Here is a 23,939-nt window from a genome sequence, read left to right as displayed (position 1 = left end):
TTTAATGAGTTTTTTTAGCCTTTTTGGCGAGGTTTTTACTCATTCCGTTTTTATTAACGGGGTGCACCACAGTAAGGCCACTAGTTTTAAATCCCGGATTTTAAACTATTTAATCGCAGAAGCAAAGATGTCTATTTATATAACTCGCAGAGACAGATTGCAGGCTGGACCTCAAATTGATGTCGTGGCTCTGTGGAAATGTAACGTTAAGGCGAGACTGAGGTTGGAGTTTTGTTTTCACAGAGCCACTGGAGATTTAGATAGTTTTTTAAAATTGTGGGGTTTTAAAAACGTACTGTGCACTATTTTAAATCAGAGTGAACTTATTTATAACAAACTCCTGATGTAAATATGTACATATTTATTTATTGTTTATTGGTGTTGGTTGTGTTTTTACTCTGGTTGTGAATAGTTTATTGTGACACATTTATTGTCAATAAACGTTTTGTTAAAAATCAAAAATCTTCTTCTTCTTCTTCTTCTTCTTCTTCTTCTTCTTCTTCTTCTTCTCCTGAAAGGAAACGGCGACTGAAAGCTGTGAGGACGAGAGGCGACGGGAGGAGAGGGATTCTGGGAGGAAACGGAGCGATGAAGGAACATTTACTGTTTTCTAACACAGTTAAATTAACTCCCAAACAATCATTTAACGATGGAGGAGATGTGTTAGACATTTACAGCTTTAAAGCTCATCAGAGTCTATTTCAGATATATTTAGGACTCCTAACCCTCCTGTTAAAATGACCTCTGGGAGGAGGGTTAAGCTTTTGTTTTGAGCGTTTCGGCACAAATAATCCATAAATCCGCTGCAGCCATTTTAGAGCCGTTTGAAAACCTCGTCTCGAAGACAAACACGCTCAGACCGCAGCTCAGCGTTTGTGCAACAAAGGTCTGACGTGTCAGCTGATCTTTCTCAATCAGCTGGAAGGATTAATCCTCGTGAAAACAAACGCCGAGAACACCTGCAGCCGAGGAATCCGTTCAGATTCCTGACGTTAATCTGATCCCAACTCAGATCAAAAGGAGGAACAGCTACTTTAACCTGCAGTTTGATGCTTTAAATATTAAACATTCACATGAAAGGAGTTTCAGGTGTGATTCCCTACCTGTCCAGCAGAGGAGCTGCTGTCTCCAGGTGGGCGGAGCCACTCAGTGACGGACGCCATCGCTCTCTGCATGGCGCCTCGTTATCGCTTTAATCTGAGCTTTAAAACGTTCCCCTTCCCATCTGTAACCCGACAAAACTATTTAAAATAAATTTAAAACACATACTATTGAAAAATATTTAGGTAGAAACTTTTATGTTTATTAACATTATAATAAAATTATTAATTAGTTTCCATAAAACTTTGTTTAGTTTCTTTAAAAAACTGTTTTTGTTCAGTTTACTGTCAGAAACTTGCATCTCTTTTACGCCTGCCTTTAAAAAAAAAAGATCCATTTTTAAACATTAAAAACATCAGAGTTTCTTAAAGTTTAACGTCTAAAATTACTTTTACATTTATTCATGAAAGCAGCTTTAAAATGAAATAAATCAAAGCAGATTTAAAGCCGTTTATAATTAAAAACAGATTTTTGTTTTTGGTTAGTCTGATTACAAGCCCGTTTACCGTTTCTCCTACCTGCACCTGAACGCACCATCGATGTCAAAGAGTACTTCATGTGTCGCTGAGAGAAGCAGCAGCTAAACTCTGATTCTTTTTCCTCAAAATTATTAAAAATAAAAATATTTTAACCAAAAATCTGAATAAAAGAAAAGCTGCAGAGGAGCTGCAGAGTCCAGGAGAAATGACCCAGATCGGTTCAGCAGCTGTTCCTCCTCCTCCTCCTCCTCCTCTTCCTCCTCCTCTCCCTCCTCCTCCTCTCCCTCCTCCTCCTCTCCCTCCTCCTCCTCCTCCTCTCCCTCCTCCTCCTCCTCTCTCATCCAAAGGATTAAACACTCACCCAAGTGCATCATGGGAAATGTAGAGATTAGTGACGCTGATGGTTTGAAGAAACGAGGGAAAACTGACAAACATCAAGTTCATCCAACCATCCAACCATCCATCCATCCATCCATCCATCCATCCATCCATCCATGCATCCAACCATCCAACCATCATCCATCCATCCATCCATCCATCCATCCATCCATCCATCCATCCATCCATCCATCCATCCATCCATCCATCCATCCATCCATCCATCTGTGTAACAGAGATTAACTCAGAGAAATCAGGACTCTGTGTTGCGAAGCTTCCACCACTGGACTTCCACATCCTCAACACTAATCCTCTTACATTTTGTCAACACACACACACCAAACACACACACACACACACCAAACACACACACACACCAAACACACACACACACTCACTTTGTTGGTGGTGGGCGTTGCCAGCTCGTCTGTGCTGTAACCTCTGACTTGGATCCTGCTGCAACGACACAAAAACAGGCCACGTTCTGATCCCTGAAAACAAACAAACGGTGTTTCCTTCGGCTCAGAGAGGAAAAAGAAACAGAATCATTTCACGTCAACAAAAAGAAAACCTTCCACCTGAATGCTCCTGAACAGCGCGGTGTCTTCAAGTGATAAAAACTGCTTCGAACAACAACACGAGGACTTTGGAACACACTTATCAGTCACTTTAGAGGAGTGTGTGGGTGTGTGTGTGTGTCTGTGTGTGAGTGTGTGTGTGTACCGTGACTATCTGAGCCCTGCAGAACTTCCTGACTTTGTGAACATCAACAACAGAAACATGAACTTGGACTCTGGCTGCCATGGCAACCAAACACGTTAAAGGTCTTTACTAAATCTAACTTAAATAAAAGATATAATAATTCAGTCTGGTGTGTGTGTGTGGGTGTGTGTGGGGTGTGTGTGTGTGTGGGGTGTGTGTGTGTGTGTGGTGTGTGTGTGTGTGTGTGTGTGTGTGTGTGTGTGTGTGTGTGTGTGTGTCTACGTGACAACACACCACCAGTCAGGATCAGTGGAAACGGTTTCGCAGGTGTTCTGGCTCCACCTTGTGGTCACAGAACAACATTACATCAGAGCTGACCTCAAACTTTAGTCACTTTTAAAGGTTTGTTTCCACAAATTTAGCTTTTTTTTTTATAACAACTGTAATAAATTTACAATTATAGAGCGTTACTACCTGCAACTCCAACTTTGTTCTCTAAAGTCCAGCAGTAATTTGGGATTTCTTTTAGTAATTATCAGAAAAACTGCTTTTTTTTTTTTACTGTAAAAACTGCAAAATAAGAGCAGAAAGAACCAAGAACAAAAGAAACGTTAAAGCACCTGACAGTGGCTTGTTAGAGTCACCATGGTAACCACACACCTGCGTCTGTCGCTCACAGGCAGCACTCTTATCAGAACAGGCGGACAGAAACGCAGAGCAGTAAGTAAGCCTCATACAAACAGTCACTGTGTAAAAACTATAGGTCTGTTAGCGCTCAGAATATGTGTTGGACACCCGTCTCGGCTACTACCACACCCAGTTTTAGGTCAACATCTGTAAAATTAATCGAGTTGTAGCCTTTTATGTGTTTTTCACGATCAGATGGGTGTGGCGGCCATCTTGAATCGGATTGACTCGAAACGTTAATCAGTTGTAGGTGTACATCCTGTGATAATGATCTGAAAGTTTCCTTAAAATCCGTCCAGTGGTTTTAGAGATATTTTGCTAACAGACACGGGCAAAAACAGTGTCGCCCGCCTTTTGGTGCGTCGGGTGATAATGAACGAACACGTGTGAAGCATACAGATCATACAGGTATTTAACACTCAATAACAGCTATATATTTATTTATTTTTATATTTTAGTTGTTATAATTTTTAGACGAGCAGAAAAACTTTAAAACATCTTCTTACATTTCACAAAATTATTTATTTTGATATAAAGTTAATCAGATCAAATTGTCAAACAGTGACTGAGACATAATGTGATAACTTACAGGTGTAAAAAATCAGGTGTTTGGATCATTTCTGACTTTTTAATCCCGCTGTTTGTTTAAGTTTGAGCAGTAAAAACAAAATCTCGTAAAATATCGCGAGACTTGCCACTTCTCGTCTCGTTCCGTCTCCGTCCACAAGGTGGCGCCCGATTCATCTGCAATAAAATCTACAGACTTATTGAATGTGAAACCAACAGAATAAACTTTTATTTTGAATATTTAACATCTTTGTTTGTGTTTTAAATCCCTGAACATGTTTTTGTACTTTAAGACATTAATAGTCCCGCATATTTTATTTTTTTTCCTGATTTTAGGCTTTAATCTGTATTTTCTGACAGTTTTAGCGCCTGTTTCCTCTCTGTCTCAGTCAGCAGCAGAGACAGGATGATGAAGGCAGCATTTCTCTGTTTTCTTATCTGTAAGTCACATTTTTCTACTGTTGATCGGATTAAATGTTTTAAATCAATAAGATATTTTCCTCTTCATGATGGACAGCTGAAGTACTTCATAGGTTTTATTTATTTGAGCTTGTTTTTAAACATTAGTAAGTCCAGTTTTTATTATTATGTGGTTATAAAAGCAGTTTAACAATCAGCCAAAGACTGAAGTTCTTTCAATGTTTTATTTTTATAGTTTTTGTCGAGCTTTCAGTTAATAATTCTTTAACAGATAAAGACAAATTCCTGGTTTCTGTTTGTTCTGTGTTATTTTTTATATTTTTCATTAATTCATCTTAATAAATGGGAACAAATTGTGTCTTTGTGACTTTCTGCTGGCACCAAAGAGCCTAAATGTCCAGTTTAAAGTTGTTTTTGTAATTTTATCACTGGCTCATCCCTTGAGTTTAGGAGCCTTTATGTGATTAATAGGACAGATAAGAAGCTAAATTAACAACTAATCTTCTAAAAATGGTCGTGTTCAAAGACAAAATCTGAGGAAATTAAAACAAATGATGCTTCAAAATAGGATTTAGGGAAAAAAAGAATAAAAGAAACAAAAAATCTTATTTTGAAGGCCCATTTCCAGAAATACAACTTTTATTTCATTGAGAAATACTCATGAATTCACAGCCAAACATTAACATTAGTTTTTAAAACTTTTTATTTTTGATTACACCGATTAAAACGTTTATAAGATCAATGCGACAAAATATAAACAGATAAATGTCAGTTTGGAGCTAAAAGCCAATTTTGTTAGTGTCTTTAATTTAATCTAAATAAACTCTTTTAAAGTGATTTAATACATCAAAACAAACAGTTTTTTCTAAATGTCTGAGTATTTCTACTAACTTGCTTTGGTTTATTTCTGTCTCAGATATGATGTTCATGGGTTGTGATGCAGCAACAGGTAAGTTCTGTCCATCAAACGGAAACTAAAAGTTACCACATATTTGTTAAAGTACTTTAGTATTTGTTTGGTACTTCAACATAATACAGCCTGGTTCGTACCTGGTACTTACAATGGTACATATAGGGTCTGTAACTTGTACTTACCAGTACTTTGGTAAGAACTAGAGTACATACTGAACATGGCAAGTACCAGGTATGTACCCAGTAAGTACCAGGTATATATCATGTTCATACCTGGTACATACAAGGTATATAACCAATATGTATCTGATGCAAAACTGATAAAGACCAGATACTTATCAGGTACATACTTGATAATTACTCTTTAATTACCAGTTAATTACCATACCTGGTACTTCCAGGTCAGTATCAAGTATGTACCCAATATATACCTAGTACCATGTGCTTATTGGGTACATACTATCAGGTCTGTATTCAAAAGGTACCAGGTGCATGATTAGTGAATAATTGGTAAGAACCACTTATGTAGCCAGTAAGTACCAGGTACGTATTGGGTACTTACCTGATAAGTACCAAATATAGATGGTACCAAGTGGGTACATACCAGGTACATACCAGGTACATACCAGGTACATATCAAGTACATAGCAGGTACCGGGGCTGTTCCGTGTGTTGCTACCATCACTTTCAGGTTGATAAGAGTATTTCACGTCTTATATCTGTCTCTTTGGAACCTCCTCCAGTGTTTGTGTCCGTCGCTCCTGGAAGATCTCAGTTCTTTAAATACGATCATTTTTCTGTGAGCTGTGAGGGAGAGGAGGAGCCCGCTGGGCGGAGAGTGATGCAGAGGATGAAGGACGGAGAGGTTTGTTTCAGCCACATTTAGAATAAATTCGTGTCAGACCTGATACTGGTCAGAACCGGTCTGTTTTTTATCCCACCCCACAGGTGAAAGCTCACCTGTCTCCCTACTCGGTCTCTGCTGCCTTCCCTGATGAACACACTGGAGTTTACTGGTGTGAAGCTGGACGGGGAGCAAACAGCAGCGACGTCTTCGTCACCGTCACCGGTACCAGCAGGTTTACTGCATCAAACCCAGCCAGACTTCGAGTTGGACCTCAGATGTTCTGATTTCTGCTGTGTTTCTGTTTGTCCTCCTGATGTCCAGACGGTTCGGTGATGCTGGACAGTCCGGCTCTTCCTGTGGCAGAAGGAGGCGACGTGACTCTGAGCTGCAGATGTAAAACTTCAGACAGTGCAGACAGCAGCTGCGGCCCTGCAGAGTTCTACAAAGACGGCATCCGGATTGAGAGCAGCTCCACGGGAGACATGGCGGTCCACAGCGTCTCTGGGTCTGATCAGGGATTCTACAAGTGTAAGGTCAACGGGTCAGGAGAGTCACCTGAGAGCCGGCTGACTGTCAGAGGTAAAGAAAGAAGAAGCATTTCATCGTTTGAGATTTTTGTGACATTTAGATGAAGATCAGCCTCTTGGTTCAAACTGTTTGACCTGAGTTAGCATCACAGGAGCCTTCGAGCTTTCCTTCAAACATTCAGCCTGTTGAAAGGGAACAAACAGCCTCTGGGTTTGGTTTGGTTGTGTAGTTTGGTTTGGTTGTGTAGTTTGGTTTGGTTGTGTACACCACACTAAACTGGACCACAGGAAGCAAAGAGCTGCTGAGGAGCTCAGAGACAGGATTATAGATCTCCACGTTAAAGCTAGAGGCTACAGGACCGTCTCCAAGCAGCTTCACGTTCCTCTGACCACAGCGGACAAGTAGAAGGTTCAGGTGACTGTAGCCAACCTCCCAGGGCTTGGACGCAAGAGGAAATGCGACCCCACGTTGATCAGATGGATAGATGGCAGAAAAAGAGCGACCATTCGAGCTGAACTCCGAGGTTAAGGAAGGTCCGTCTCTTTCTGACCCACCGCTGAGAGAAAATGCAAAAAGTCAAACAGGAATTCACCAAAACGTGATGACAAGAACCAAAGTTTCTGGGACCGATGAGACAAACCTGGCTCTTTTTATTTTGATTACTGTGGAATGGTCTGAGGGTGAAAAGGTAAAACAGTCGAGCTGGTTTCTTTTTCCCACAGCTGTAATCTCTGTGTCATGTCACTTTTAACCCATTTTTTGAGGTAAATCAGATAAAACGTGTAAAAACCTTTTTGACTCTGCAGACTGTGGCTCAGTTGTGGCTAAAAACAATCCAAGGAGCTTCTTTGTGTCTTTGTTTTGCTCCTAACTGATGTTTTCTGAACTTTTGTCCAGAGCTGAAGACTTTTGGCTTCTCATCCGAGGAGCTTTATCGATTCAAAAAGCAGAGAGTTGGAGTTCAAGCTTTAAAGGCTGAGATGTTCTGTAACTTTTAACGACCTGAACGTGTCTTTCTCGCAGCACCTTCGCCCACCCCGCCGGCTCCTTCGGCTCCTTCGGCTCCTTCGGCTCCTCTGCTGCCGGTCTCAACACTGGTTCGTCACCTGATAGTAGGAGCTCCTTACCTGCTGTCCACCATCATTCTGGGACTCGTTTACAGAGACCGGAGGAAACACCAGAGAGGTGAACAGACCGAAACACAATACCTGCCATTCAGTCTTCTTTTTCCAAGTTTAGCATCATTCTTCCATCAGTGAATCACTGAAAGGCTGCGTGGACAAGAAAACCTTCAGCTCCTTCAGGAGATGGCTGCTGTGACTTTTGGATTCTGAAACTTTTATACAAAATATTTACCTTTATTCACAAATAGTTTCCCCATAGAAACACATGGAGATCCTTTCAGTTCCTTCAAAAATATTGTTCTTTATTAAATTGGCTGTTTTGGTCTTCTTAAGCTACATTTAGCTTTTGATTAGCCTTTTGATAATATTAGCTTCCAGCTATACTTTTGCTACTTTTAGCTTGTATTTTGCTTCTTTTACTCTTAACAGCTCAGTTTTAGCTAAATTTCCAGAAAGGCATTCAGTGCTGGGTGTTCACGCTGCATTTCTTTAAAAACATCCGTTTCCTCCTGTTGAAATTTCCTTTTTTCTGCAGATCAGCCGACCGGTCAGAGACGAACACGTGACGAAGTCATCATGCAGATCATTTCCTAGCATCTGGTGACAACACGCCGCTGACAGATTACCCCAGAGATGATAAAAATGTCGCTAATATATTTTATTTGTTTGGATTTATGCTGGTTGGACCTGTTTACCAGCATCCTGGTTTAATATATTTGTTTACCTGATTAGAATAAAATATATTTTTCTTCTTCACAGTGTTTTTATTTCCAGTGTTGCTGTCGAGTTCAGCTGGAGGTTCTGTTTGCTGCGATAAAGCTGCGGGCGGTTTGTGTGTAGAGGTCGACAGAGGAAGTGTGGGGGGTTAGAAGTGTTGGACGGACAGGGTGTGAAGCGTCTTCGCTTTTTGTTGTAGAGCAGTTATCATTTCACCCACTGCAGATGTGACCGTAAATACAGATGTTATCCAAAAGTGCTGAGTAAATTAGTTTAATGGGAGTGGAGCCAATCAGATTCATAGTTAAATGCCTCAATTTCCCGCTCTTTCTCCTTAGCTAACTGTGGTAATATTCAGGCAAATCCACTACTTGTGTTGATGGGTTTTAAATTGTTATACAGCTATTTTAACTGTTAATTGTTTTCGGGTATTTAAAATAATGATTTCTACTTTTTTATTTTGTTAAAATTTTTAAACTAACTTCTGCAGCTAATTATTAAATTGAACTATTTCATTTATTTAGCAGTAATATAACTTAACTGTTACTAATTTGTTACTTTCAGTACTTTAATTATTAACCTAATTTTAGCTGACAGTTTCACCGTTTTATTGTAACTTAGAGTCAAACTGTTACAAGTTTTTTTTTGGAGCAAAGAACTTTCCCGCTCTTTTGTCTATTCTTTTTGGCTAACTAACGCTAACGTTCAGACCACCTGTTGTTTTCTTTATTTTGTTTTGTTGAAACATGTTGTTCAGTTTCACCTTTTTAAAATTATTTTGTGTTTCACCTGGTAGACTGTTTGCTCCTTAAGTCATATTTCTGACTTTCCACTCCTTCTGTTAGCTAAATATTTAAAACTGTTATGCTCATTATTTTAACCTAGCTACTCCAAGTTTTTATCACTTTTAGCAAACTAATTGGAATATATACTCTAATAAATGTTTCAGCTGTTTAATTAGATAAGTTGATTCCAACCATTTATCGATACTTTTAGCTCATTATTTAAAAAGTTTTTTGGTTAAACTTATTAGGTCAGCCATCCCACTTTAATCTTTATTAAGAACTAAAAAATTAAACCTAAAACTGTTGGTTTTCAGATAAACATTCATAAATGCTTTATTCTTCTTAACTGATTGATTAAACCGCACTTTTCCTTGAGCACCTAAATGCAACATGTTGATCATTTCTGTCCTGAAACAGAGCCGTGAATAAAGATGTCGGTTTAAACCGCACAGGGTTTGATGTATGTGTGGTATTCTGACAGGCAGGCGGCAAAAAGCAACACCTGTGTCTCTGTTTCCTCTCCTTCAGACAGCAGTCTGAACGCTGGCTGTGCAGTCACCTCCGGTTTGACAGGAAACACGATACAGGTTTCAAAGAAAACAGCTGTTTTCCTTCACAGCTCTGAGGGCCGGACGCAACTCTTACAGTAAACCTAACCCACCATTATATATAACCCCTATCTATCTATCTATCTATCTATCTATCTATCTATCTATCTATCTATCTATCTATCTATCTATCTATCTATCTATCTATCTATCTATCTATCTACCATGCTTTTGTTATTGGTCATTTAAAGTTAGTTGTAGAAACTAAAATAACAAAACAACAACAAACTGCTGTCATGTTATTATAATTGTTTTATTCTGATTTATTCTGATTATATAACATTTAGCAAAACAAAAGCAAGCTGCACACATTGGTCATTTTTGACGTGCACGGTGGCTGGCTTTGATTCAGTGTTTTGACACGTGGATGTCCCCGCCCCTCCGGGGAGCCCTGGAGGGAACACCGAGCGCCCACCGCAGTAAGCGACCCGCCCTGAAAGCACTTCCGGGTGTGTTTGAATTCTCGTCGAACCGTTTGTGTCTTCGGGGCTTTTTAAAAATCAGCTCAGACACGAGAGGCCGACCGTGGTTCGAGCGGTTCTTCCGTTCGGAACCTCACCACAGCGACACCTGGTGGCCGAATCAGGTCAACAGGTTTAACTGACCTCTGACGTTATTATCGATTATTTCCGATCAGATCTCTGAAGGAAACAAATGTTTTATTTTAATAAGAAGTACATCTGATCTGTCAGTCTGTTCCTCTGTGGCTGTAGTGTTTCATGTGTTGTTTTTATGGAAACAACACAGTAACCATGGGAACGGGACTGCCGCGCTTTGGTTTCAGTTTCAGTGAGAACGGTTGGTGACGTCACACGGCGGTCACATGACTGTTCGGCTCGGAGCAGTGAGTCCATTTTTCCATCACGATCTGTTTGTTTGTTTGTTTGTTTGTTTGTTACGAAAAGCAGATTTTGCTCTTTAACCCTCTACTAAAAAATGATAGTTTTGTTTTGTTTTGTTTCGTTTCTGTCTAAAAATTAACCTAAATTAACTTATAAAAAAATTAAATCTAAATAAATTTGTAGGGCTGTATTTTGGGGTTCGCTGCTACAACAACAATGATTTAATTATATTCATGTTTCTTCTGCAGTGAACCATGAATATCATATAACATAACTCAACATCACTTACATGGATTTAATTGTTTTTCACCAGAAAATGTTAAAATTATTTTTCAAAAACTGATTTACATGCCTTCTACACCCATAGTTACATTAATAGGCAACTAAAACCTGATTAAAATGTGTTTAATTTGTGAACTTTGTGCAGACTCACATGCAGTTATTTAAATGATCAAACCTGTGGACACAAACAGTTGAACCACTCCTGAGGAAGTCTCATCTTCTTCCTCGTATGAAACAGAAGTCCAGATTTTAGCTGCGTTTTAAAACTTCTTCTGTTCACTTTTGTTCATTTTTTCACTCGTTAACACAAAGTTTTATCATGTGACTGAAGAACACCTGTAGATTTAATGAGTCAGGTCAAACTCTGGGTTGTTAAAGTGCTCATAAAAGGTCAAAGGTCACACTCGTTCACTGCATCCTCCTGATGTTTACTTAGGATGACATGTTTGCACTCAGAGAAAACCAGAAAAATGTGAATTTTCTGCTTTAGATAGACTCTCAATCTGTTCCAAGAAGATTCTGGCAAACTGTCAGGTTTCTGAGAGCAACCCTCTACCAATGCTGTCAGCAGTGGAGGTGGGGTTCTGTTGATCTCAACCAGTGACTCATTGGATGGCAGAAGGAATACTTCAAGGACCTTCTCAATCCCACCAGCAGGTCTTCCACAGAGGAAGCTGAGCTTGGAGACTCTAGGGTGGGTCCATCCATAACCAAAGATGAGGTCCTTAAAGGATCTGGATATTGCTGGGCTGTCTTGGTTAACACACCTTTGCAACATCCCATGAACATCAGGGGCAGTGCCATTGGATTGACAGACTGGGGTGGTGGTTCCCCTTTTCAAAGAAGGGGACCCGAGGGTTGGTTCCAATTACAGGGGAATCACACTCCTCAGCCTCCATTGAAGGGTCTATTCAGAGGTGCTGGAGAAGAGAATCATGTTGATGGTTGAACCTCAGATTTAGGAGGAGTAATGTGGGTTCTGTCATCAATGTGAAACACTGAACCAGCTCTTTAGCCTCGCCAGAGTTCTCGAGGGGACATGAGAGTTTACCATACCAGTCTACGTGTTTTTGTAGACTTGGAGAAAGCATTCAACCATGTTCTCTGGAGTACGCTGTAAAGGTTACTTCATGAGTATGGGATTGGGGGGTCAGTTAATACGGGCCATTCGGTCCCTGTACAAATGGAGTGAGAGTCTGGTTCACATTGTGGCAGTAAGTTGAATCTTATCACCGATTCTGTTCTGACTTTTATGGACAGATATTCTCAGTGCAGCAGGGGCAGTAATGTCCTGAATAAGTTCAATGTTTTTATATATAAACAGTTAAAATAGGTTTGTTGAAATGTTTCCAGTCTAAAGAACTTAAAGAAGAATTTATATACAGAAAAACAAAACACACAATAATGTCTTCCAGGTGTTTCCTAAAAAACTGGTAATCAGTTTCATCTTAATGAATCATGTTTTAATGACTGCAACAGGACCGCAGGTTTCTTCCTCATCTCTGACTCACAGGTTTCATGAACATGTCCTAACTGGTTTAATCGTCATTAGGTTTACTTATGGAAGAAACTATGAACAAAAGAAGGTCTTAAATTTAGTAAAACAGTAGCTAAAAGAAGCAAAACAGAAACTAAGTGTCTTTAAACAATAAAAGGTAACAGGAAGATTATAGTGTGAATTCTAAATCTGCATCTGCAAATTTAAAATCTAAAAACTGAACTGAGTTTTCAAAAAGCTTTACTGTAAAAAGGGTTAAACAGTTTCAGCAACTATTTCTTGTGGACACAGCTACTGTAGAAGCTGCATTAATACTCACTGGGATAAAGAGGAACAGAAGAGAATCTACAGCTGTCCTCAGTACATGAGGATTTTTAAACAGGGGCCTGTTCTGGTGAAAAACATTATTTTAGCAGCTTTAGTGGAGGAGCTGAAGAAGGGGCTACTGACTGACACTTCAACAAACAACAAATGAACAGATTGTGTGTAATGTTTAAAAGCAAACAGATTCAATCTGATGATTCTGAGGACAGAACATCTAACGTCTCAACAGAACAACTCTTAGTGCTCTGAGATGTTTACAAACTCTTTATGGCAGAATCTCCTGGTATATTTGTATCTGCAGTAACACCAATCAAACACTAGATGATAGAAAAGGACAACAAATGAATTCAGGTCAAAGACTTGAAGCTCTGTAATATAAAATATAACATCTGTTTGAGGAAAGAGTCGTTTGGACAAAAATCAAACAACAGAAAGAAGTTGGAACTAATTCCACATATGAGTTAAACAGTTGATCAATGAACTGAAAACATCAATGTTTTGGTGTTTTTAGAGTTTATAATTGTTGTGTTTGTTTTGGCAGCAGGTGCTGAACTGAAAGTTTTTCTTGCTGTAAAATAAATTTACCTGTTGGAACAAATCAAATAAAACCAGCTTTGAATATGTAGATTACAGGTGAATTTGAAAGTCAAACAGGTCAGTTTCCAGGAAAGAAAAAGCGAAAGGACAAAGAGCTATTTATAATTCTTATATGGATCAGATGAACAAGGAGCTCAATGTTTGTCACCTGGAAGTAGTTTACTGGGGCTCCACCCTGGAACCAGGCCTGGGTGAGAGGCTTCTTGGTGATTGCCTGGTGACCAGGTCTCTACCCAGGGGACCCAGTTTGGCTCAGCCTTCCTGTGGGTCCACCACCTGCAGGAGGGGGCCATACAAATCAGGTGGAATGAGTTATGGATCAGTCTAAGCTTACTGAAGCTGACTCTCTTGGGACATGGAATGTCACCTCTCTGGTGAAGAAGAAGCCTGGGTTTGTACGAGATGTTGAGACTAGATATAGTTGTGCTCTTCTCAACCCACAGTTTGGGTTCTGGAACCAATCTACTTGAGAGGCGCTGGGCTGGTGTGGGCCGTCTTATAGCCCCCTGGCTTGGTGCCTGTGCATTGCAGCTTTCCTTAATAGATGAGAGGGTATCTTTCCTTCACCTTCAGATGATGAGATGGCCTCTAAGTACTGTTTGTGCCTATTGTTGAGTGTCCAGCTTTACTTTGCGGGGTTGCTGGAAGGTACTCCAGCTGGGGACTCCATCATTTTACTGGGAGACTTCTGTGCCTATGTACGTAGTGACAGTATAACCTGGAGAGTAGTGACTGAAAAGAATGGCCAACCTGATCTGAACCTGAGCAGTGTTCTGTTGCTGGACTACTGTGGGTTTCCTAGGAATGCCTGGCAAAAGAACCTTTCAGAAAGATCTTCAACTCCCACCTCCGACAGAGATTCAGCCACATCCCAGCAGAGGTGAGGAACATTCAGTCTGAGTGGGTTATGTTCCACTCCTCCATTGTCAAGTAGGCTGCCCTGAGCTGTGGCTGCAAGGTTGTTGGTGCCTCTCATTGCAGCCATTCTTGAACGCCAGGTGACGGAGACTGTCAAGGTGAAGAAGAAGTCTTATCAGCAGGCCAAGAGGGCTGTTGTTGAGGCAAAGGCTTGGATGTTGGAGGAGTTAGGTCAGGACATGGCTAGAGAGTCTCAGTCAGCTCCAAGAAGAATGTGGTAAACGATCAAGAAGCTAAGGCAGGGGAAGCAGTGCTCTACCAACACTGCGTATGGTGCAGGTGGGGTTCTGTTGACATCAATCAGTGAGGTCTTCGGGCAGTGGAAGAAATACTTTGAGGATTTTCTCTATCCCACTAGCACATATTCCATGAAGGAAGCTGAGTCTAGGGACTTTGGGACGGGTCTGTCTATAATTGGGGTTGAGGTCACTGGGAAATTAAAAAGCTGTGCTGAAGCAAGCTCCAGGCGTAGACGAGCTCTGCCCAGAGTTTCTCAAGGCTTTGGACATTGCTGGGCTGTGTTGGTTGACAGACCTTTTGCAACATTCCATGGACATCGGGAGCAGTGCCACTGGATTGACAGAGTGGGGTGGTGGTTCCCCTTTTCAAAAAGGGGGACCAGAGGGTCTGTTCCAATTACATGGGACTAACACTACTTAGCCTCCCAGGTAAGGGCTATTCAGGGGTTCTGGAGAAGAGAGTTCGGTTGATGACCCATCCTAGGATTTAGAGGGAACAGTGCTGGTTCCTTCTCAGCTGTGGAACATTGGACCGGTGCTTTACCATCACTAGGTTTTTGAGGGGAAATGGGAGTTTGCCCAACCAGTCTACAAGTGTTTTGTGGACTTGGAGAAGGCATTCAACTGTGTTCCCTGGAGTACCCTGTGGGAAGTGTTCTGTGAGTATGAAATTGGGGGTATATTGCTACAAACCATTGATCCCTATATGTGCTGGCAGTAAGTCAAACCTTGTCATGGTGAAAGTTGGACCTCACCACGGTTGCTCCTTGTCACCGATTTTATTCATAACTTCTATGGACAGATTTTCTTGCTGCAGACAGGGGGTTGAGAGGATCCGGTTCTGTGGCCCCAAGATTCTGTTTCTGCCATTTGCAGATGATGTGGTCCTTTTGGTGTCATTGTGCTGTGATCTCCAGCTGTCACTGCAACGGTTAGCAGCCAAGTGTGAAACGGAGGATGCATTTCAGCCCCTCTAAATCTGAGGCCATGGTTCTCAGTCAGAAAAGGGTGAACTAATCTGTCTGGGTTAGGAGTGAGATACTGTTTCAAGTGAAGGAGTTTAAATATCTTAAGGTTTTGTTCATGAGTGAGGGAAGAATGGAGAGACTGACAGACAGATGGATCGGTACAGCTTCTGCAGTATTGCATACTCTGTACCAATCCACTGTGATGAAGAGGGAGATGTGATACAAGGCAAAACTCTCTACTGCTGTTCTGGAGTCAGGTCACAGGGGCAGCAGCTTGAGCTGGGAATCTCAGACATATCTCTCCACAGCCACCTCTTCCGGGAGACCTCCAAGGCATTCCCAGGTCAGCAGAGAAATATAGTCTCCCCAGCGTGTCCTGGGTCTATCTGGGGTCTCCTCCCAGTTGGACATACCCAGAACTAAGGAGGCATCCAGGGGGCATCCTTACTAGATGCCTGAACCACCTCAACTGTTTCCTCTGAATATGAAGGAGCAACAGCTCTACTCTGAGTCCTTCCAGAATAAACAAACTTCTGATCTTATCTCTAAGGGAGAGCCCAGCTACCCTGCAGAGAAAACTCATTTCGACCGCTTGGTTACGCAGTCTTGTTCTTTCAGTAACTGTTCAAAGTTCATGACCATATATGAAGGTAGAAACGTAGACCGACCAGTAAACAGAGCTTTTCCTTGCAGCTCAGCTTGCTCTTCACCACAATGAACCGGTACAGAGAACACAATACTGCAGACGCTGCACCAATCCATCTGGTAATCTCACGCTCAATTCTTCCCTCACTCACTTTGTAAATAAAGCTAAATATTTCAAAAGGTACAACAATTACAAAAAAACACCTTTACAGCTGTAATGTCCTCAACAAGCTGAATGTTCTAATACATGAAGGGTTATCTAGCTGAAAGTTTGCTGAAATGGTTCCAGTTCAAAGAACTTTTGAAAGAAACTAGAAACAGGAAAACAAAAACTTTCACACAAAAACACTTCAAGGCATTTTCTGTAAAACAGGTAATCGTGACAGACAGGCATTACGTCAGTTTCACCTCGTTGACAAAAACATGTTTATTAATAGCAATAATTTTAATAACAGCAACATAACAACAGGTTGGTAGCTCAGCTCTGACTCACAGGTTTCATGAACATGTCCTGACTGGTTCAAGTTTCATCTTCTTCATATTTGACCTTCATCTCTGCAGCTGTCAGTCTGTATCAGATGAGCTCAGGTGAGTTTTATCAGCTGCAGGTTGTGTTTAACCAAATTATGGAAGAAAATATAAAGAAAAACCAGGTGGGTTTTTGGTTAAACTGTAGCTAACAGAAGCTGAACAAATGCCAAAATTAAAACGAGTAAAAACAGTGTTGAGTTGTGTACAGAAAAGAGGCACAGGATGATTATAGTGTGAACTCTAAATCTGCATCATTCACATACAAACACTAAACAAATAGTTTACCATCTAAAAACTGAATTGAGTTTTCAATAAACTTTATTGTCAAAAGGGTTAAACAGTTTCAGCTTTAAACTGCTCACCTTCCTGAAAAGTGACAACTCCTCCTCCTTCCTGATGTAAAACACCAAAAGACACGCCTAGTTTACATTTCCCTGTTCCCTCCCTTCAGAGCTATAAACCTGAGGAACCGTGGAACCACTGACATTCATCACAGCAACGTGATCTGAGCTCTAACTAGATTCAGGTAGAAGGAGGAAGAACTCACAGAGTCGTTACTGAGAAGAGAAATGGCTCAGAAAAGAAAGCTGGATGAAGATAACTTTTCTTGTTCGATCTGTTTGGATCTCCTGAAGGATCCGGTGACTATTCCCTGTGGACACAGCTACTGTAGGAGATGCATTAAAGGTCACTGGGACAAAGAGGAACGTAGGAGAATCTACAGCTGTCCTCAGTGCAGGAAAAGTTTTAAACCGAGGCCTGTTCTGGTGAAAAAGGAGCTGAAGAAGACTGGACTCCAAGCTGCTCCAGCTGATCTCTGCTATGCTGGACCTGAAGATGTGTCCTGTGATGTCTGCACTGAGAGGAAACTGAAGGCTGTCAAGTCCTGTCTGGTCTGTTTGGCCTCTTATTGTGAAAATCACATTAAGTTTCATTATGAATCTGCTGCCTTTAAGAAACACCAGCTGGTGGAGCCCTCCAAGAAGCTCCAGGAGAACATCTGCCCTCGTCATGATGAGGTGATGAAGATTTTCTGTCGTACTGATCAGCAGTGTATCTGTTATCTCTGCTTCATGGATGAACATAAAGGACATGAAACAGTCTCAGCTGCAGCAGGAAGAGCTGAGAAGCAGAAGGAGCTCGAGGCGAGTCGACAACAAATCCAGCAGAGAATCCAGGACCGACAGAAAGATGTGAAGCTGCTCCAACAGGAGGTGGAGGCCATCAATGTCTCTGCTGATAAAACAGTGGAGGACAGTGAGAAGACCTTCACTCAGCTGATCCGTCTCATCCAGAAAAGAAGCTCTGATGTGAAGCAGCAGCTCAGATCCCAGCAGGAAACTGAAGTGAGTCGAGTCAAAGAGCTTCAGGAGAAGCTGGAGCAGGAGATCACTGAGCTGAAGAGGAAAGACGCCGAGCTGGAGCAGCTCTCACACACAGAGGATCACAACCAGTTTCTCCACAACTACCCCTCAGTGTCAGCACTCAGTGAGTCTACACACTCATCCAGCATCAAGAGTCGTCCTCGGAGACACTTTGAGGACGTGACAGCAGCTGTGGAGGAGCTCAGAGACAAACTACAGGACGTCCTGAGGTACAGAAGGACAAACATCTCATGGAGAAGCTCTCATGTTTTACTGTCAGAACCAAGACCAAAGACCAGAAATGAATTCTTAAAATATTCTCAAGAAATCACTCTGGATCCAAAGACAGCACACAGAAATCTGTTGTTATCTGAGGGGAACAGAAAGTTTACAGTAATGAAACAACAACAGTTTTATCCTGATCATCCAGACAGATTCACGTATTATATTCAGGTTCTGAGCAGAGAGAGTCTGACCGGACGTTGTTACTGGGAGGTGGAGTGGAGCGGGGAAGCCATTCATGTTGCTGTTTCATACAAGAATATCAGCAGAAACAGGATTCAAAATGATTGTATTTTTGGATTCAATGACAAATCCTGGGCCTTATATTGTGGTGCAAACAGTTATGCATTTTTATACAATAAAACCCGTTCTTCAGTCCCAGGTCCTGGTTCCTCCAGAGTCGGAGTGTACCTGGACCACAGAGCAGGTGTTCTGTCTTTCTACAGCGTCTCTGAAACCATGACTCTCCTCCACAGAGTCCAGACCACATTCACTCAGCCGCTCCACGCTGGAGTTTGGGTTGCAGGCCTTGGATCAACTGCTGAGTTCATTAAAACTAAATAAAAACTGGGGCTGAAGGCAGGTTTATTTCTGTTTGCTGTTATTTCTCTCATTATCTTAAGAAGCCTGAACATTTTAGAAGCAATGACATTCAGTTATTTTCTGAATTTGAAATTTAAATTTTCAATCTTTGTTCAGTTTGATTAATAGTGTTGTTCTGTATTTACCATTGTTGCTGTCCTGATTATTATCATTTAATCAAATAAATATTTTCATTTTCCTTCCAAGAACTCAGACTTTTCTTGTAATCTGTTAAAGTGAAGCTGATCAACATTTTACAGACTTTCTGAAGGTTTTCAAAGTTTCATTTTGGACATGGGCAACTTGGAACAAGAAGATCTACATCTTTTGCATTAAATGTCTGCCGATTATTCCAAGAACTTGAAGCAGGTCCTGTATATATAAAGAGCCATCCATACTGGGGCTACTGACTGAAACTTCAACAAACAACAAATGAACAGATTGTGTGTAATGTTTAAAAGCAAACAGTAGATTCAATCTGATGATTCTGAGGACAGAACATCTAACGTCTCAACAGAACAACTCTTAGTGCTCTGAGATGTTTACAAACTCTTTATGGCAGAATCTCCTGGTATATTTGTATCTGCAGTAACACCAATCAAACACTAGATGATAGAAAAGGACAACGAATGAATTCAGGTCAAAGACTTGAAGCTCTGTAATATAAAATATAACATTTGTTTGAGGAAAGAGTCGTTTGGACAAAAATCAAACAACAGAAAGAAGTTGGAACTAATTCCACATATGAGTTAAACAGTTGATCAATGAACTGAAAACATCAATGTTTTGGTGTTTTTAGAGTTTATAATTGCTGTGTTTGTTTTGGCAGCAGGTGCTGAACTGAAAGTTTTTCTTGCTGTAAAATAAATTTACCTGTTGGAACAAATCAAATAAACCCAGCTTTGAATATGTAGATTACAGGTGAATTTGAAAGTCAAACAGCTCAGTTTCCAGGAAAGAAAAAGTGAAAGGTCTGAAAGGTTAGACAAAGAGCAATTTATAATTCTTGTATGGATCAGAAAGAAGAAGAAGCTTGTTAAATATTTTTAAGGGTTATCAGTCTTTGTCCAGACAAAGTGTTCTTTGATGTGTTTTACACAGTGTTGCTCGTCACCATTTGCATACAAGCTAACATGTAGGTAACAAGCCCCAAGGGTGAAAGCAGGATCTGTTCTCACCCCAACAGATGTTCCAAGTTGATCTCTTATCACTGACAAACATGAAAAGAGGATTTGTTTGTTGAGGGCCTAAACTTTGTTTGAACCAGTTGAACTGCTCCCACCCACTTCTGAATAAATACGAGCCCTTAACAGAAGTCAGCAGAGTTGACTGAAATCAACCTGATGAGCTGTGCTCAGGCCAATTCTCCTTTTGCAAAAGCTTTAAAGAAACTAAGTACTGCTCTCTGTGTGGTTCCTTTTTTTAAGGTCAAATAGTTTGAAGGATACCTGACAAAGCTCAATGTTCTCACCCAGAAGTGGGTTACTTAGGCTCCACCCTGGAGCCAGGCCTGGAGGAGAGACTTGTTGGTTAGTGCCTGGTGACCAGGTCTCTACCCATGGGACCCGGTTGGGCTCATCCTGAAGGAGCTTCATGGGTTTTTCTTCCTGTGGGCCCACAACCTGCTTGAGTGTGCCATTCAAATCAGGTGCAATGAGTTATGGATCAGTCTGACTAACTGAAGCTGGCTCTTGGGACATGGAATGTCACCTCTCTGTTGGGGATGTAGTCTAAGTTTGTGTGTGAGGTTGAGAGATACCGACTAGATATAGTTAGGCTCCCCTCAACACACAGCATGTGTTCTGGAACCAATCTCCTTGAGAGGGGCTCAACTTTATTCTACTGTTTATTTGCCGTGGTGAGAGTCGCTGGGCTAGTGTGGGCCGCCTTATAGGCCCTTAGCTTGGCACCTGTGTGTTGCAGTTTTCCCCAGTAGGTGAAAGCAGGGAGTTTAAAAGTTTCAGGTATAGCTATAAGAGGCTATCTGGAAAAATTAGGGGACTGACCATTCAGCAGGCAAATTCCAGCGCCGACTACCGAAGGTGTGAGGCTATTGACCAAGATGGAGTCTGGCAGAATTTTTTTATTTGATAATAATAATAATAATAATAATGGGTTTTTTTATAAGGCACTTTACATTCATAGATCTCAAAGTGCTACATTGTGCATAGTTAGTTAAAAAAAATGGAATGTTTTTTTTTAACTTGTTTTTCTGGGTTACTTAGATAACTTGTTTTTGAGAAATGGGGAATGCTGTGTGAACACTTATATTTCTACTTAGATAACTTGTTTTTCTGAAATGGGGAATGACAACGCTTATATTTTTCTGTGTGAATCTTATGTTGTTCTGTGTGCGGACACTTGGGAGTCTGAGAAAGTGGCTGCCGGTTTTGAAAACATGTTTTTCAAAACCAAACGCCTAACTCATAGCAGGAACACCTGCGTGGAGGGACTGGTCCTCCCTCTTCGCACGCGGTCTTTGTTTACTCACCTCTATAATACGGAGAAGCACCGACCCCTGGACAGAGTCTGCTGCGTGCGAACGCCCAGCTACGTTGATGCTACACTGCACGGGCTGTCAGCTCTCCAGTCCAGTGTCAAGGTAAGAGGCGCTTATGTTTTATTAAGTTAGCATCACAGGGATGTGAAGCATTGAAATGCTGCTTGCTTTGCTGTGTTCTGTGGCGGAATAAAGTGACACAATTATTCTAGCAGAAGCAGTGTGAGTGTGATTTATTGTGCCGACTTCTTCCGATCCTGTCTAAATATTTCACAAAAAAAATGGAAATGCCAGTGCCAATCATGGTCATAGAAATGACAAAACAGATGGATTTTTTTTTCTTTTTAAAAGGATTCTACAGTTTTCAGTTCCCTTAGATGGTTTGGAAGTAAATTCCACAGACAAGAAGCAACAGCACAAAAGGCTCGGTCCCCCATGGTGCTTAGCTTTGTTCTGGGAATTTGGAGATGGCAGGAATTGAGAGAACGAGTTTTATTGTATGGAAGGAGCAGTTCTTTAAGGTAGGTGGGAGCAATGCCATATACACACTGGTGAGTCAAAAGAACAATCTTGTTTTGAATTCTGACAGGGACAGGAAGCCAGTGAAGAGAGTGCAGGACTGGGGTGATGTGCTCACATTTTTTGGTTTTTCTAAGAAGTTGAGCAGCGCTGTTTTGAATGAACTGAAGTTTTTGAAGATTTTTTTTAGATACCAAAAAGAATGGAATTGCAGTAGTCCAACCTTGAAGAAAAAAAGACATGGACAAGTTTTTCAGCATCCATCTAAGAGAGTAGTGGAATGAGAGTAGCAATGTTTTTTAGATGAAAAAAGGAGGTTTTGCACAGATGTTTCATCAAAAGAAGGGTGAGGGTCAAATCGAATGCCAAGGTTGGTGACAGTATTGGAATGGTGATGCCCTGTCTAAAGAAGGTTATAGCTGTAATGGGGGATGCCTGGACCTGGCGAGGAGAACCAATCAACATGGCCTCAGTTTTGGAGCTGTTTAGTTGACGATGGTTACTGTTCATCCGTAACTTTATGTCCTCCAGACAGGCTGTCAGTGTGGAGAGTGATGATAAGGAGGATTTAGAGACAAGAGCAGATGGATGCTCTGTTTTATATATAGCTATATATATTTATAACATCAGAAATGCTTTTTCCTGGCATTTAGAACAAGGTTAAAAATAGTTTTTTAAGAATCCAAAATAAGCAGTTTTTGAGGACAATTTGTGAGAATGTTAGACATTTTGGAAGGACTGGGAGAGTTTTTAGAAATTAAAATGTAGAATTTATTCACCCAAGACAAGGAACTATTTACCAAGACAGTAAACCTAAAGTAAGTCTTCTTCTTCTTCTTCTTCCTTTTCTTTCGACTCTGGGGATTACCACTGTGACTTATCCTTGTCTGTCTAACTCTGTCTTCTGCGTCCTCTGTCCTCACTCCAACTCCCTCCATGTCCTTTCTAACTGCATCCATATATGTCCTCTTTGTCTTTTTCCTGGCAGCTGCATCTCTAACATCCTTCTACCAATATCCCCACTGTCCCTCCTCTAGACATGTCCAAACCGTCTCTACCTTTATCTCCCAGTCCTTCAACCTGTGCTGGACCTCTGATGACCTCATTCCTAATCCTGTCCATCCTCGTCCCTCCCAAGGAGAACCTCAACATCTTCTGCTCTGACACTTCCTGTTCTGTCTCCTGTCTTTTTGTCTCCAAACCATACAACATGGCTGCTCTCACCACTGTCTGTAAACCTTTCCTTTGACCTTAGACCTTTGCTGCCACCCTGTTGTCACAGATCACTCATGAAACGTTCCTCCATCCACCCCATCCTGCCTGGACTCTCTTCTTCATCTCTTTACCACACTCCCTGTTTTCCTGGACAGTGGACCCTAAGTCCTTGAAGTCCTGCACCTTTGTGACCTCTAACCTTGTAGCCTCACTGTTCCACCTGCCTCCCTCTCATTCACACACAGGTACTCTGTCTTCCTACAGCTGACTTTCCTTCCCTGTCTTTCAAGTGCATACCTCCACCTCTCCAGGTTCTCCTCCACCTGTTCCCTGTTCTCACCACAGATCATGATGTCATCTGCAAACATCATAGTCCACGGGGATTCCTGCCTGACCTCATCTCAAGTGGATCATGTTCTGTGCCTCGATTGTAGAGAGGGGTGACCTGAGCTATGGCCCCAAGGTTGTTGGTGCCTCTCATGGTGGCCATCCTCAGACCCGGTGGTGGACACACCAGTTGAGGGAGGTTGTGAAGCTGAAGGAGTCCTATCAGGCCTTGTTAGCTGGTAGGAGTCCAGAGGCAGCTGGAAGTAATGTGAGCAGCAGCCTTAGCTGTTTCTGAGGCAAAGGCTCAGGTGTGGGCAGAGTTCGTTGAAGCTTTAGATAGACTCTCAATCTGTTCCAAGAAGATTCTGGCAAACTGTCAGGTGGCTGAGAGCAACCCTCTACCAATGCTGTCAGCAGTGGAGGTGGAGTTCTGTTGATCTCGACCAGTGAC

The 23,939-nt window shown here is 41.4% G+C and overlaps 3 protein-coding genes across 3 annotated transcripts in view; 2 read left to right on the top strand and 1 right to left on the bottom strand.

The window, feature by feature from the left end:
• The window catches only part of LOC108229121 (type II inositol 3,4-bisphosphate 4-phosphatase-like), an 11,082-nt gene extending 9,261 nt beyond the window's left edge, over positions 1-1,821 (bottom strand). Inside the window, exons 1-2 of the mRNA XM_037976462.1 lie at positions 1,620-1,821; positions 1,104-1,225 (exon numbers count right to left, since the gene is read on the bottom strand). Coding sequence (XP_037832390.1) covers positions 1,104-1,175 — 72 coding nt within the window. The 5' untranslated portion in view covers positions 1,176-1,225; positions 1,620-1,821. The remainder of the gene's footprint in view (positions 1-1,103; positions 1,226-1,619) is intronic.
• Positions 1-19,001, top strand: part of LOC108249740 (tripartite motif-containing protein 16-like) — a 139,996-nt gene extending 120,995 nt beyond the window's left edge. Inside the window, exon 2 of the mRNA XM_037976468.1 lies at positions 17,476-19,001. Within this exon, the coding sequence (XP_037832396.1) occupies positions 17,476-18,909 (1,434 nt within the window). The 3' untranslated portion in view covers positions 18,910-19,001. The remainder of the gene's footprint in view (positions 1-17,475) is intronic.
• On the top strand, positions 4,313-8,499 carry LOC112449804 (Fc receptor-like A). The gene is made up of 7 exons (XM_025002271.2): positions 4,313-4,354; positions 5,251-5,283; positions 5,990-6,111; positions 6,195-6,315; positions 6,415-6,672; positions 7,645-7,806; positions 8,281-8,499. The coding sequence occupies exons 1-7, from the start codon at positions 4,321-4,323 to the stop codon at positions 8,337-8,339; spliced, it is 789 nt and encodes a 262-aa protein (XP_024858039.1). The 5' UTR covers positions 4,313-4,320; the 3' UTR covers positions 8,340-8,499.
• Positions 19,002-23,939: the final 4,938 nt, after the last annotated feature.

Source organism: Kryptolebias marmoratus, linkage group LG7, assembly GCF_001649575.2.
Source record: "Kryptolebias marmoratus isolate JLee-2015 linkage group LG7, ASM164957v2, whole genome shotgun sequence".
NCBI lineage: Eukaryota > Metazoa > Chordata > Actinopteri > Cyprinodontiformes > Rivulidae > Kryptolebias > Kryptolebias marmoratus.
The sequence above is the reverse complement of the archived record's forward strand: the minus strand, read 5'-3'. Positions and strand labels throughout refer to the sequence as shown.

Excerpts from the sequence above, each read along its gene's own strand:
- LOC112449804 (XM_025002271.2), top strand. The coding sequence starts at position 4,321 with ATGATGAAGGCAGCATTTCTCTGTTTTCTTATCT. Across the intron at positions 6,673-7,644 it reads GAGCCGGCTGACTGTCAGAG|CACCTTCGCCCACCCCGCCG; the intron begins GTAAAGAAAGAA and ends TCTTTCTCGCAG. Across the intron at positions 7,807-8,280 it reads CCGGAGGAAACACCAGAGAG|ATCAGCCGACCGGTCAGAGA; the intron begins GTGAACAGACCG and ends TTTTTTCTGCAG.